Source organism: Sarcophilus harrisii, chromosome 1 (genome assembly GCF_902635505.1).
Source record: "Sarcophilus harrisii chromosome 1, mSarHar1.11, whole genome shotgun sequence".
In the NCBI taxonomy this organism is placed as follows: domain Eukaryota; kingdom Metazoa; phylum Chordata; class Mammalia; order Dasyuromorphia; family Dasyuridae; genus Sarcophilus; species Sarcophilus harrisii.
In genome coordinates this window covers 257,468,077-257,481,059 of record NC_045426.1, presented here as the reverse complement: position 1 = coordinate 257,481,059, position 12,983 = coordinate 257,468,077, and the positions used below count along the sequence as shown (strand labels likewise).

The window sequence follows — 12,983 nt, the reverse complement described above, 5'->3', positions numbered from 1 at the left end:
CATGGAGACAGTGGGAAAAAAATGATCTGGAAACAACAGTGATGATTAAGATAAATGTCATCTTCATCTTCTAACCCAGTAAGTATGGGGTTGAGGGAGTAGAAGACAGGTCAGAAAACATTTTAAAAGATTTGGTAATTTCAGGAGAACATCAGCTTTCTATTATAGCATCTATATGCTGCTATGGATTTGAACTAAAATTCTGTGGAATTAAACAGATTTCTCATAAATCAATCTTCTTAAGTGTATTTGAGTTGAGTGGGAAGCTTTGAATAACTGATTATTGAAATCTGTAGGTAGAATACTCACCCCCATGTTTTCCCATATTTTTTAAAACAACTCAAGTCAAAATCTGCAAAACCCTGCAAAAAAATTTTTTGAAATCAGATATTGTCATGAATTCTTAATAATGAATAATATTACAAATGCCATTCATTAGGAAGTTATATATAAAATATTTGTATTTTTTAGCACTCTTGCTATGATCTTCACTTTGCCTGGAGGTTGTGTCCACCTCCAATTCTACTTGTTGGCATCTGACCCAACTCAAATGTGGTCACATCCAAGAAGTATTTCCTGATCTCTTTAGCAGAAAAAGATTTCTCCATAATCCTTGATCTCCAGACTTCAATTTTAATGCCTTTTTCCTTTGTTCTGAAAACCTATTTAAAATAAGCATTTTTCTATTCACTGTATATGTAACCCAGTATCTACTGAAGCTGAACGTCCAAACCTCTCATTTTACAAATGAGGAAACTGAGAACTAAGGAGAAAAATTGATTTATGCAAAGTCACATGAGTAATAAGCATCAGAGCTGGTATTTGCACCAAAATCTCAAGAAGAATTCAGAGAAACTTACTTTCCGATAAGAAAGAACAGTGCCAAAGAAGGGAAGAGGTGGTGGGCCTGGGATTCCCAACTTCTTAAAGGTCTTATGTGTCCAGGTCCCATATCTATAAAGTGAATGAAAAATACAAAGATATTAAAGTTAAGGCAAAGAGGAAAGACATAAATAGTCTAATCCTCTTGTCACTATTCAGAAGAGGAGGAGCTACATAGGTAACTTTTAAGTAAAGCTGGGTTCACTTAGATCCAGATATCCAGGGGATATTTGCAGAGATACTTCATAACTCCCACAAACATCCTGAGACAGTATGAGGCCCACTTGAGATTCCTTATAGGCCCACCTGAGATTGAATAATGCTTGAAGTTATAGTGAAGTTTGGCAAACTTTGAATAAACTTTACTATTGCTGTTGGAATAAAATCGCTCTCTGTCTGAATTTATTCCATCATTACTACAGTTGAAATCTATTGTGCTGTAACTGGACCCAGTCCAGACTGCTAGAATGGACTCAGTACAGGACCAATGCACCTAACATACAATTAACACAGTTCAGGAATGAACCTCAGACATTAAGCCATCCTTTCAGGAACCCAGTTCTGGTGTCTCAGACAAGCCACTCATCTTTAAAACCAGAACATCAGACTGACACAATCACAGTTTCTTATAGCTTTCACTTAACTTAATGACCTGATCCAACACCAAAGGATTAGATAATATATCTCCTACATTTAGAGGATCTTATACATAGGAAAAACCATTTACACAATTCCTAAATCACTCTCTCTTTGTTAGAAGAAAGAGAAATGACTTTGCTATGATTAGCAAAGTCCTACTACTTACTTTTCCATTTGACAGAGAATTTCCATATGACTAAGCAAAAATCACCCTCCTTTCTTGTCACTATTTCCCATTCTCTTATCTATACACATCATAGTCTTACCCCTCTAGGTAGTATTTCAGCTCTGCCCACTTGTTGCACTGTGCCCTTTGGATCTCTATTTTCTTTCATCTCCTATGTTCTCATGCCCTTAGATATATTAGTCCTGGTGGGGGACTCAGCATACTCCTTTCTTGCTCTTTACTACCACCACAGACCCTTCCTCTTTCATCACTTGCCAACTTGTCCTACTTTGAATTTCAATCTTTCCAAATATATGATACCCAATCCAATTCTGGAAACAGTTATACACTAGATTACAGCTCTCTTTTATCAAGCAGTTCAAATGCTTGGTCACTATTCCTCTGCAATCCAACCCTATCCTTATATCAGGTGACATCAACATTCAGTTAGTTTACCAAAACACTCTGGCCTCCCTATCCCTAAATTTCAACTTTCGCCTCCTATTCCTCTCTTTCCCATCAATCACATATAGGGATAATAACAATTTTGATCTCACCATCATCCCAAGAATTCTACTTCTGTGATCAGGAATTCTAAAATTGTTTTATCTGATCACATTCTAAAATGTCTTTTCTATATATATCTTATTTTTCATAATTTTATTTTTCATCTTTATCTTCAACTCTAATACCTTCACCACTACAATTAAGAATCCACTTAGGCTCTGATTTCAAGTTGTTGATGAAAACAATAATTTTACATTAACATTGACTCATTTTCCCTTCTTCCTCATCCCACATACATACACTATGAAAAGAAAATGGAATATAAAAACTCTGTAAGTTATATAAAATATATCTTCATATTGTTCATATCTAAAAACACATCTCCCTCTACAAAGCTAGTCCATCACCCCTACAAGAAGATGGAAAGCATTCTAAATTATCAATCCTCTAGATTTTTCATTAATCAATATGAGGATTAGTTTTTAGCATTTTTAAAGTTGGTTATTTTTAAAAATATCTCAATATTGATTATTCTCCTGGTTCTGAACAATTTGCTTTGCATTCAATTCAGAAATGAGGTTCAAATTTGCCTAATGAATATTGATGCAAAAATCCTAAATAAAATATTAGCAAAGAGATTACAACAACTTATCATCAAGATAATACACCAAGACCAAGTAGGATTTGCACCAGAAATGCAGCACCAGTTCAATATCAGGAAAATTATTGGTATAACTGACTATGTCATTAACCAAACTAACAGAAATCAAAGCATTATCTCAATAGATGCAGAAAAAACATTGACAAAATACAACACTCATTCCTATTAAAAACACTAGAGAGCATAGGAATAAATGGAGTTTTCCTTCAAATGATAAGTAACATCTGTCTAAAACCATCAGCAAGCATTATATGTAATCAAGAAAACCTAAAAGCATTCCCAATAGGATCAGGAATGGAAAGAACAAGGTTGCCCATTATCACCACTATTATTCAATATTGTACTAGAAATGTTAGCTTTAGCAAAAAGAGAACAACAAAAAAAAGAGAACAAAAAGAAATTGAAGGAATTAGAACAGGTAATGAGGAAACAGAAATATCACTCTTTGCAGATGATATAATGGTATATTTAAAGAATCCTAGAGAATCAACTAAAAAGCTACTAGAAAAAAAGCAACAACTTTAACAAAGTTACGGGATATAAAATAAACCCACAAAACCCTTAAAAGCCCAAATAAGCATTTCTATATGTTACTAACAAAGTCCAGCAGCAACAGATAGCAAGAAAAATTCCATTTAAAATGACTGTAGGAAAAAAAAAAATATTTGCATGTTTACCTGCCAAGACAAAGCTAGGAACAATATGAACACAATTACAAATTTTTCTTCACATAAATAAAGTTAAATTTAAATAAATGGAAGAATATCAAGTGCTCAAGGGTAGGCTGAGCTTATATAATAAAAATAACAATTCTACCTAAATTAATCTATTTGTTCAATGCCACACCAATTAAACTTCCTAGAAATTACTTTATAGAACCAGAAAAAATCAAAACAAAATCCATCTGGAAGAACAAAATGTCAAAAATTTCAAAGGAATTAATAAAAATGCAAATGAAGGTGAACTAGCTGTCCCAGACATAAAACTACATTATAAAACAGTGGTCATTAAAACCATTTGGTGCTGGCTAAGAAACAGAATAGTAGATAAGTGGAATAGGATAGGTTCACAAAACCTAGTAGTCAACAACTATAGTAATTTAGTGTTTGACAAACTCAAAGACTCTGGCTTCTAGGATAAGAATTCATTTTTTGACAAAAGGGAAACTTAGAAAATTGTGTGGCAGAAACTAGGCATTGATCAACATCTAACACCCTATACCAAGATAAAGTCAAAATGAGTTCACAGTGGGATGATACTATAAGCAAATTATGAGAACAAGGAATATTCTACATCTCAGATCTGTAAAGAAGGGAGGAATTTATGATCAAAAAAGAACTAGAGAACATTATGAAATGCAAAATGTATAATTTTGATTACATTAAATTTAAAAGATTTTGCACAAATAAAACCAATGCAGCCAAGATTAGAAAATAAGAAAGCTGGGGAAAAAATTTTCATAGACAGTGTCTCTGATAAAGATCTCATTTCTAAAATATATAGAAAATTGATTCAAATTTATAAGAATACAAACCATTCCCCGGTTGATAAATGGTCAAAGAATGTGATAGTCACATGGGAAAAAAAAAAAAACCAAACTTTAAATCACTGTTAATTAGAGAAATGTAAATTGAGACAATTGAGGTACCACTTCACACCTCTCAGAGTGGCTAAGATGACAGGAAAAGATAATGATAAATGTTAGAGAGGATGTGGGAAAACTGGGATGTTGATGCATTGTGTTTTGAATTGACTCAACCATTCTAAAGAGGAATTTGTAACTATGCCCAAAGATATATAAAACTGTTCATACCCTTTGATCCAGCAGTGTCACTAGTAGGTCTGTATCCAAAAAAAAAATCATAAAAGAGGGGGAAAAACCCATGTGCAAAAATGTTTGTAACAGCCCTTTTTGTAGTGGCAAGGAACTAGAAACTTAGTGGATGCCTCTCAGTTAGAAAATGACTGAATGAGTTATGGCATATGAATGTAAATAAAAAATGATGAACAGTCTGATTTCAGAAAGGCCTGGAAAGACTTGCATGAACTAATGCTGAGTGAAGTAAGCAGAACCAAGAGAAGATTGTACACAATAACAAGATTATGTGATGATCAACTGTGATGGATTTAGGTCTTTTCAACAATGAGGTGATTCAGGTCAATTCCAATAGACTTGTGATGAAAAGTGCTATCCACATGCAAAGAAACTATGAAAACTGAATGTGGATCAAAGCATTATAATTTTCACTTTTTGTTGTTGCTATTGGCTTGTTGTTTCTTCTTTCTTGGTTTTTTTTTCCTTTTTGATTTGATTTTTTTTAGCAGCAATATGGAAATATATTTAGAAGAATTGTACATATTTAACTTATATCAGATTGTCTGCTGTCTTAGAGAGAGAGAAAAATTTGGAACACAATTGTTTTATAAAAGTGAATGTTGAAAACTGTCTGCATGTATTTGGAAAAATAAAATAGTATGAAAAATAATAAGTAGATAGATAAATTAAATAAATATAAATGAGATTCAAGCCATATCTTTCCCCCATTCTTCCTCACTCATTTGGATTTCCATTTTTACCTCCAATTATGGGATATATCCACCCCCTGCATTCCATTTCTTTTCTTCCCCAATATATTCTTTCCCTCCTTCCTTTCCTTTCTCCTTAAAGATCTTCAAAATATTACAGAAATAATTTCCAAATTATTTGGTCCTTCTATGATTACATCTGGCATTATTGTTATGAGACATGGCAGTCTGTCTCTTGCCAAATTGAAATGCAAACACTTTATCCCTAAAAGACTTTAGACTTTTGTAATTACTCACCTTTTTGTATATCTCTTTACTCTTAAGTTAGCAGTTTAAAATTTCTACTTTAATCTGGCCTAGTTTTCAAAGATGCTTGGAAGTAAGCTCTCAATTTCATAATTAGACCCTTTCCTCCTCAGTATACTCAAGCTCATTTTTACTGGATAAATTATTTTAGTTCTAAGTATATGTCATTTGTGTTGAAGAACACTATACACCACATTCTCTGCTCCTCTATAATGTTATTTGCAGAACCTTACAAGATCCTCTCTGTTACTATTAATTACTTAAATTCTTTCTTTCCTAGAATTTGCAGTGGTTTGCTTTGAAACCTTTAGATATTGGTTCAGACATTCCTACAGATTTTCATTTAGATGATTTTTTTTTTTGAAAACTGCCTGGAAAATTTTTTCAATTTTTGCCTTTCTCTCTAATTGAATGAGATCTAGGAAGTTTTCTCTCCTGGTTTTCTGAAATATGATTCCTGGGCTTTTAGGTGGCCCATTGATTTTTAAATGATCTCTCTTTGATGTATTATCCAAGTTAGTATTTTGTTTGAGAGACCTTCTATTATCTTTTACTTTTCAATCATTTGTCTTTGTTTTAATATTTGTTCTTGTCTCATAAAATCATCATTTTTTTTTTTTGGCCCACTCTAATTTTCAATGATCAGTTACTTGAGTGAGACTTGAGTGAGACTTTGTCACTTTATGGTCAACCTAATTCCCTTTCCAAGTGTATCTTCCACACCTCTCATTTCTTTTCCAGTTTTTTTTTCTCTCAGGCTTAACAAATTTATAATTCCATTTTAATTTAAATTTTTTGCCTCTTGTATTTTTTCTTCTAGGGATTCTAATTTGTTTTGCAGGCAAGTTGTGGCTTTCTTCAAGGCTTTGTATATTTGATAAAAAGATATTCTCTTCTTGGTTTACTGTTTGGTTTCTTAATAATTCTTATCTTTCTTTATTTGTTTGTTTCTTTAGGCATTCCTCCAATTTGTTTTAGGCAACCATAATTGCAGACCTAGTTTGGAAACCTTTTAGAGTTAACTCTGTGGTGATGAAACTACTCTGGAATTTTTCATACTGCTTATCTACGTGTATTATTAAATCCAAATTATATTCACCGTAGGCCTTTTGATACTGAGTGCCTAGTAAAAGTTTTCCCAAGCCCTAACTTATTAGCCTGGGATCGACATGTTGAATAATATTGCTAGGTTTCCATGTGTTGCAGATCTATATGAGTTTTGTGTACTGATTTCAGTCTCCTTCTCCAAACTCAGTCCTGGGCTAGGAGCTGAATCTATGATCCATTCTAGACTAGCCTAAGGTTACTTGCCTTTTGGCTTATGATCTCATTATTCAGCTGAAATTGCTTCTTTCAATGGCAACAATAATTTCTTAAAGTGAAATTAAATTCAATGACTCTCAATTTTCAGAGTTCTTTATCTTTCTATAGCATTTGTCATTATTGACCACCTCTTCCTCTTGGTTATTATCTCTTTAACATCTCTAACATATTAACAGCTGATTACAAATAGGATTTATGCACCCAAACATTAAAAATTTCTTTCTTACTTCCATACTTTTTACTTTCCTTCCTTTCTAACTTCCTTTCTTCCTTCCTTCATTATATACTGCTGCTTACTCCAATTCACCATGTACCTATCCAATAGGCTTTGGGAGGCCCACAGCTTTAATTCCTCAAAGACAAAAAAATAAGGAGATAAGCTTGCTGGAGATTTTTGACATAGATAGAAAGGATGTTCAGCAAAAGAGTCCAAATCAGAATAATAGATGATATGTTGCCTTCTCTGCTCTCATTTGCAGATACCTTTGAATTCATTATCTTAAATCAGAATACAGTATAGAGCCTAGTAATTAGATTCACAGTCATCATGTCTACTTTTGGTGGGGTTATGAGGAATCAGGTACACTAATACATTGCTGGTGGGACTTTAGAAACAAGAAAATTTGTTGGAAAACAATGTCTTAATACATGATCAGAATCACAAAATTGAATATATCTTTTAATCAAGCAATTCTTCTACCAGAATATACACCCAGAAATAAAAATAAATTTTTAAATTACTTATGCACATAAAAAATATTTTTATTGGTTCTTTATTTTTGAAAGCAAAAATTAGACAAATATTATACTCAAAATTGGTTAAGCAAGGTATGGCACATTATCATAATAAAATATAAAGAACCCTTCCACAAGAATTATGGCTAATGTACACAAGGATATAAGAAAGAACCTTTATGAGATAAGGTAGAGCAAAACCAACAAAACCAGAATGGTTACACCCTTATGCTGTAACTTCACTTGCATAAAAGAGAGCATAAAAGAAAAAAAATACCAGCTCAAATATGATAAAAATTTCTAACAAGCTTGGATAGGAATGGTACTATTTTTGTACCTTACTATTTATGTTACTTCATCTGATTTTACTTCAGTAAGTTCTGATATCACAATAAAGTTTCTAATAATTTTAAATTGTTGATATGCTATTCATCATCTGTATATTTAATTCTGATGTTTTTTCTTCATCTTGAATATAGTTTCCCTAAGATGTAAGCATAAATTTGATAAAATCCAACATCCATTCCTATTAAAAAACACTTGAGAGTATAGGAATAAATGGACTTTTCCTTAAAATAATCAGCAGCATCTATTTAAAACCATCAGTAAGCATCATATGTAATGGAGACAAACTACAACCATTCCCAATAAGATCTGGAGTGAAACAAGGTTGCCCACTATCACCGTTACTATTTAATATTGTATTAGAAATGCTAGCTATAGCAATAAGAGCTGAGAAAGAGATTAAAGGAATAAAAAAAAAAAGATGTAAGCATAAAATGTTTATATCCTATAGAGCATAACTAAATGATAGACCTTGAAGCTATCAGAAGCCTGATACAAAATAAAGAAAGCAAATGCTGAGGTTTTAGGGAATTGCAATATCTGTGATTGAGTCTCTACCTGTTCTCTTGCTGGTATAAGACCCTAGGTCTCAACAGTTTCTGGGGATAGCAACTCTAGACAAAACTGAGTAACTTGTATTTTTTGTACAGAAAATTTTCCATCTCTAACAAGTATCCATGCCATTGACCAGTTTTCTATTTCCCTGACTTTTCAGAACTTTAATTTAATTACTTTAAAAAGATGAATGGAGCAGAACATAAATATGCAATTTTTTGTGATAATCCCACCCCAAAGCCTTTGAAAAAGAGAATGCAGAAATATGTCATACATAATCTCTAAAATTGACTAAAAGAAAAGACTATAGAGGTAGCTAGCTGGGGCAGTGGATAGAGCACCAGCCCTGAAGTCAGGAGGACCTGAGTTCAAATTTGATCTCAGACACTTAATACTTCCTACCTGTGTGACCCTGGGCAAGTCACTTAACCCCAATTGCTTCAGCAAAGAAAAAAAAGGAAAAAGAAAAGACTATTATAATGGTTTGATCAAGATGAACTATAATTTTTTGGACATAAGGAAATATCTTTTAACCTGTGAAAAGTAAAATAATAGGAAGCAAAACTGGAACAATAATAAGAAAAACAGACAATTAACATGAAGTCAGCTTTCTGTAAGGAATTTTCTTTGCTTTTAAATCACTTGACCAATATCAAAGAAATATCCTCACCATATCTCTTATTAGCAAAAAAAAAAAAAATAGAACCTTTAATTAGGTGGTTTATAGCCTTTTCTTGGTCCTTTTTCTAGAAAACTCTCAATTTATTTAGATAAAAAAAGGTCAGAACTTCCAGTTACAGAAATATAAATAACAAATATATCTTTATGTACATTACACAAAGAATAGAAGCAACTAAAAACCAGCTATTGTGAAATTTCCTGTCATAGTCATGAAGGAGCTAGTCCTAATCCCTAGAAAAATTGTGAGCAGAAAAACAAGTTCTCACTTACAGAAACAGGAGAGTCAAAAAGAGAATAAGTAATGTCCAAGTTCCAGCACTTAAGCTTGGGATGATGTTCATTGTTAGTCAGCTTTTTATTTCTTTCCTTTTTCCTCTTCTATGTTTGCTTCTTTGTTCTTACTACCTCAACCTTGAGTGCTGTTGTAATGCTCTGACAAATTTTGAAAGGTATATATACATGTGTAAACATGTGTAAAGCAAGGGGTGGAGTTAAAGGGATAGCCAATGAAACTATGATCCAAATGGGAAGTTTCATTGATACTATGTAAATCTTCATCTCTGAAGTCTCAAAGTTCATTTTTATTGACCTACTATAAGAAAAAAAAAAGTCATGGAATCCTGCGATGGTTAGTTAAGTTCAGAAAACAATAATTAACCTTACTCATTTTAAAAACGTGATGGTAATGTTGCAAACATCTTTGATTCTTATCAGAAATTGTGGTGACAAACCAGAGTGGAGTTAAAGTTTTATAGAAGTCTAAAGTACAAATAAAATCATCAATGAGCCTTTATTAAGTGTCTATATGTTCTAGGTTCTGCACTTTGTCCTTGAAAATTTTGCCTGTGACAATTAATAACTATATGAGTATAGGAAAGCCAAGTATCATGGAAATATGAAAAAAGAGGTGAACTTTTTAAGCATAAATTTAAATGTATGGTCTGCTACCTATGGCCTTTATGATAATGGAATATTTGCTTTACATCACAGGAGTTAATATTTCTCATAAATAATGAGAGATTCAGAGAGCACAAAGGTCTCTCCACACTCTGAATCTATCTTCTTTAAGCCTTAACTTCATCATTTAAGAAATGGGGAAAATTAGATTTACAATACATTTCTGACAAATGTCTTGTGAAACTCAAATGAGTCAGTGTCTATGCTTTGCATACTTTAAATGCTATATAAATGTTAGCTTTTACAAAGATCACCCTCTGCTAATAAGGCAGTATAATACATAGCTCTAGCATGCAAAATTCTGCAGTACTGAAAGGAGGGAGGGACATCTACCACATTTAATCTAAAACCTTAGAAAAATGTGCTGGAGGTGGGAAGGGAAGTATCTATAGAAGCTCCATAACCTGACCAAATCCCAGATACTGACCAAGGTTAGAGACATCATCCCACAGCAAATAAGAAGCTGCCAGTATTAATTCATCTCTGTCTTTCAAATATGAATAAGCAAAAAAAAAAATCTGTTCATCTTTTTTCCTAAATTGCACAATCATAATGATTTCAGAGTTGAAGGAGACTTTAAAGGCCATCTTACTAGAGTAAATACATGAACAAACATCTTGTCTACAGCAGGTCAAGCAAGTGTTTATCCAGCCTTTTTCTCATTGATTGCTGCATCATTTCGATCATATCTTACAATTCTTGACAAAGATAATGGAATTGTTTGTCATTTACTTCTCCAGTTCTTTTTACAAATGAGGAATAAAGGCAAACATGGTCGCATAACAACTAAATGTCTACAGCTGCTTTTGACCTTAGATCCTCCTTACTTCAGAACTGGCACTTTATCCACTGAACCATCTAGTCTTTCTCTGAAGACCTCCAAAGAAAGCAAACTATTTATTTTCTGAGAACAAAATCACAATTCTCGGAAATTCTAATCTTCAAGAATTTACAACTCCCATCAAGCCAACCTCTATCTTTCTGTAATTTCCATGGTTGATTCTAGTTCTGTTTTCTGCTACCATGAAAATTAAATCTAATCCCTCTTCAATGTGACAATCCTTAAAGCATTTGAAGACACCTAGCACACACTTACCTGTCTCTTCCCCAAGCAAAACATCTTCACTTCCTTCCAATGATCTCCAGATGACACAGAATAAAGGTCCCTGCCAATCTTGGTTGTCCTTCCTCTTTAAATATCATGTAAGAGCCATTTTTCAAACATAGAAGGCATCAATGGCACAAGTATTTTGTGTACTACAGCAAAAGACAATATAACTAGAATCTTCCTCATGTAAGATCCCTTTTTTTCTTCAATTAAATTTTATTTTCGGTCCCAAATTCTCTCCTTCTATCCTCTCTTCCCACTCCTACTTACTGGGAAGGCAAGAAAAACAAAATCCATTACAATTATGCATATTGATGCAAAACAAATCCCCACATTAACCATATCATATTCTAAAACTAGAAAAGAAAAATTTTTAAAAATATTCTCCAATTTGCACTTTTAGTCCATCAACTCTCTTCCTAAAGCTGGATAGTATGCTTCAAGATGAATCCTTTGGATATTATTGATTATGATGCTTACCAGAGTTTCATGAACTTACAAATATTTTTACAATATTGTAATTGTATAAATTATTCTGCTGACACTGTTCATGTCACTTTGTATGAGTACAAACAATGGTATTCAGGGTTTTTTGAAAATATTCCTTTCATTTTTTCTTATAACACAATATTTGTTTCACCATATTGATGTATCAGAACTTAGTCACTCCCCAGTTGATCCAAACTGAGGGATATCACCCCAGTTTTTAATGATTTTCTATGACAAAAAGAGCTGCTATGAATATTTCTGTACACATGGGTCATTTTCCTCATTCTTTAATTTCTTTAGATTATAGAATTACTACTAGTATTGATGAATTATAAGTGTATGGTGAGATTCATAGCTTTTTGTTCTTAATTCCAAATTTATGGAATGATTAAGCCAGTTTACCACTGTTCAACCAACAATGCATTCCAGAACTTGTTTTTTCCACAGCCCCTACTGCATTTGTCATTCCCCCTTTTGTGAACATAGTCTATCTGATGGGTATTAGATGGTACCTCAAAGTTGTTTTAATTTGCATTTTTCTATTTAGTGACATTAAGAATTTTTCATGGGACAGAGCCAAGATGGTAGAGAGCAGATATGTCTTTTTCTGAGCTCTCCCCATGACCCTCACAGTAACAGCAAATCCAGCCTCTGAACTGGTTTTGGAGTGACAGAACCCACAAATATTGAGAGTGAACAAATTACCAGCAGAAGATAATTTCAAAGATCTCCAGAAAATGTCTGTTTCAATGGTCACAGAGGGAGGCAGGCCAAGTGCAAGCAAGCCAGATGCATAGTATAGGCAGCACACAGTCCCCAAGGTGGTATGGGCTCCATATGCCAGAGAATCTACCAGAAGGAATCTACAGCAGTGTTGGCTACTCTACCCTGGTTGCAAGTCAGTAGATCACCTGACTAGTTATAAGATATCCAATACAAATACAAAAGGCAAATAGTGAATCCCTAAACACCAGAATTTCACAGAACCTGGCCATGCCCACCCAGTACCTAAAGTTAGTCAGTGACAACACAGCACAGCCACTGCCACTTGTAGAGGAAGCTTGGACAATCCCCTCCTTGCTCTATAAGCAGACCTTAACTTT

At 33.3% G+C, this 12,983-nt stretch overlaps 1 protein-coding gene across 1 annotated transcript in view; it reads right to left on the bottom strand.

Moving 5' to 3' along the window:
* LOC100918011 (cytochrome P450 3A4-like) overlaps positions 1 to 9,759 on the bottom strand; it is a 33,716-nt gene extending 23,957 nt beyond the window's left edge. The window contains exons 1-3 of the mRNA XM_031941057.1: positions 9,597 to 9,759; positions 861 to 954; positions 310 to 362 (exon numbers count right to left, since the gene is read on the bottom strand). Of these exons, the coding sequence (XP_031796917.1) occupies positions 310 to 362; positions 861 to 954; positions 9,597 to 9,667 (218 nt within the window). The 5' untranslated portion in view covers positions 9,668 to 9,759. The remainder of the gene's footprint in view (positions 1 to 309; positions 363 to 860; positions 955 to 9,596) is intronic.
* Between the last annotated feature and the right edge of the window lie 3,224 nt (positions 9,760 to 12,983).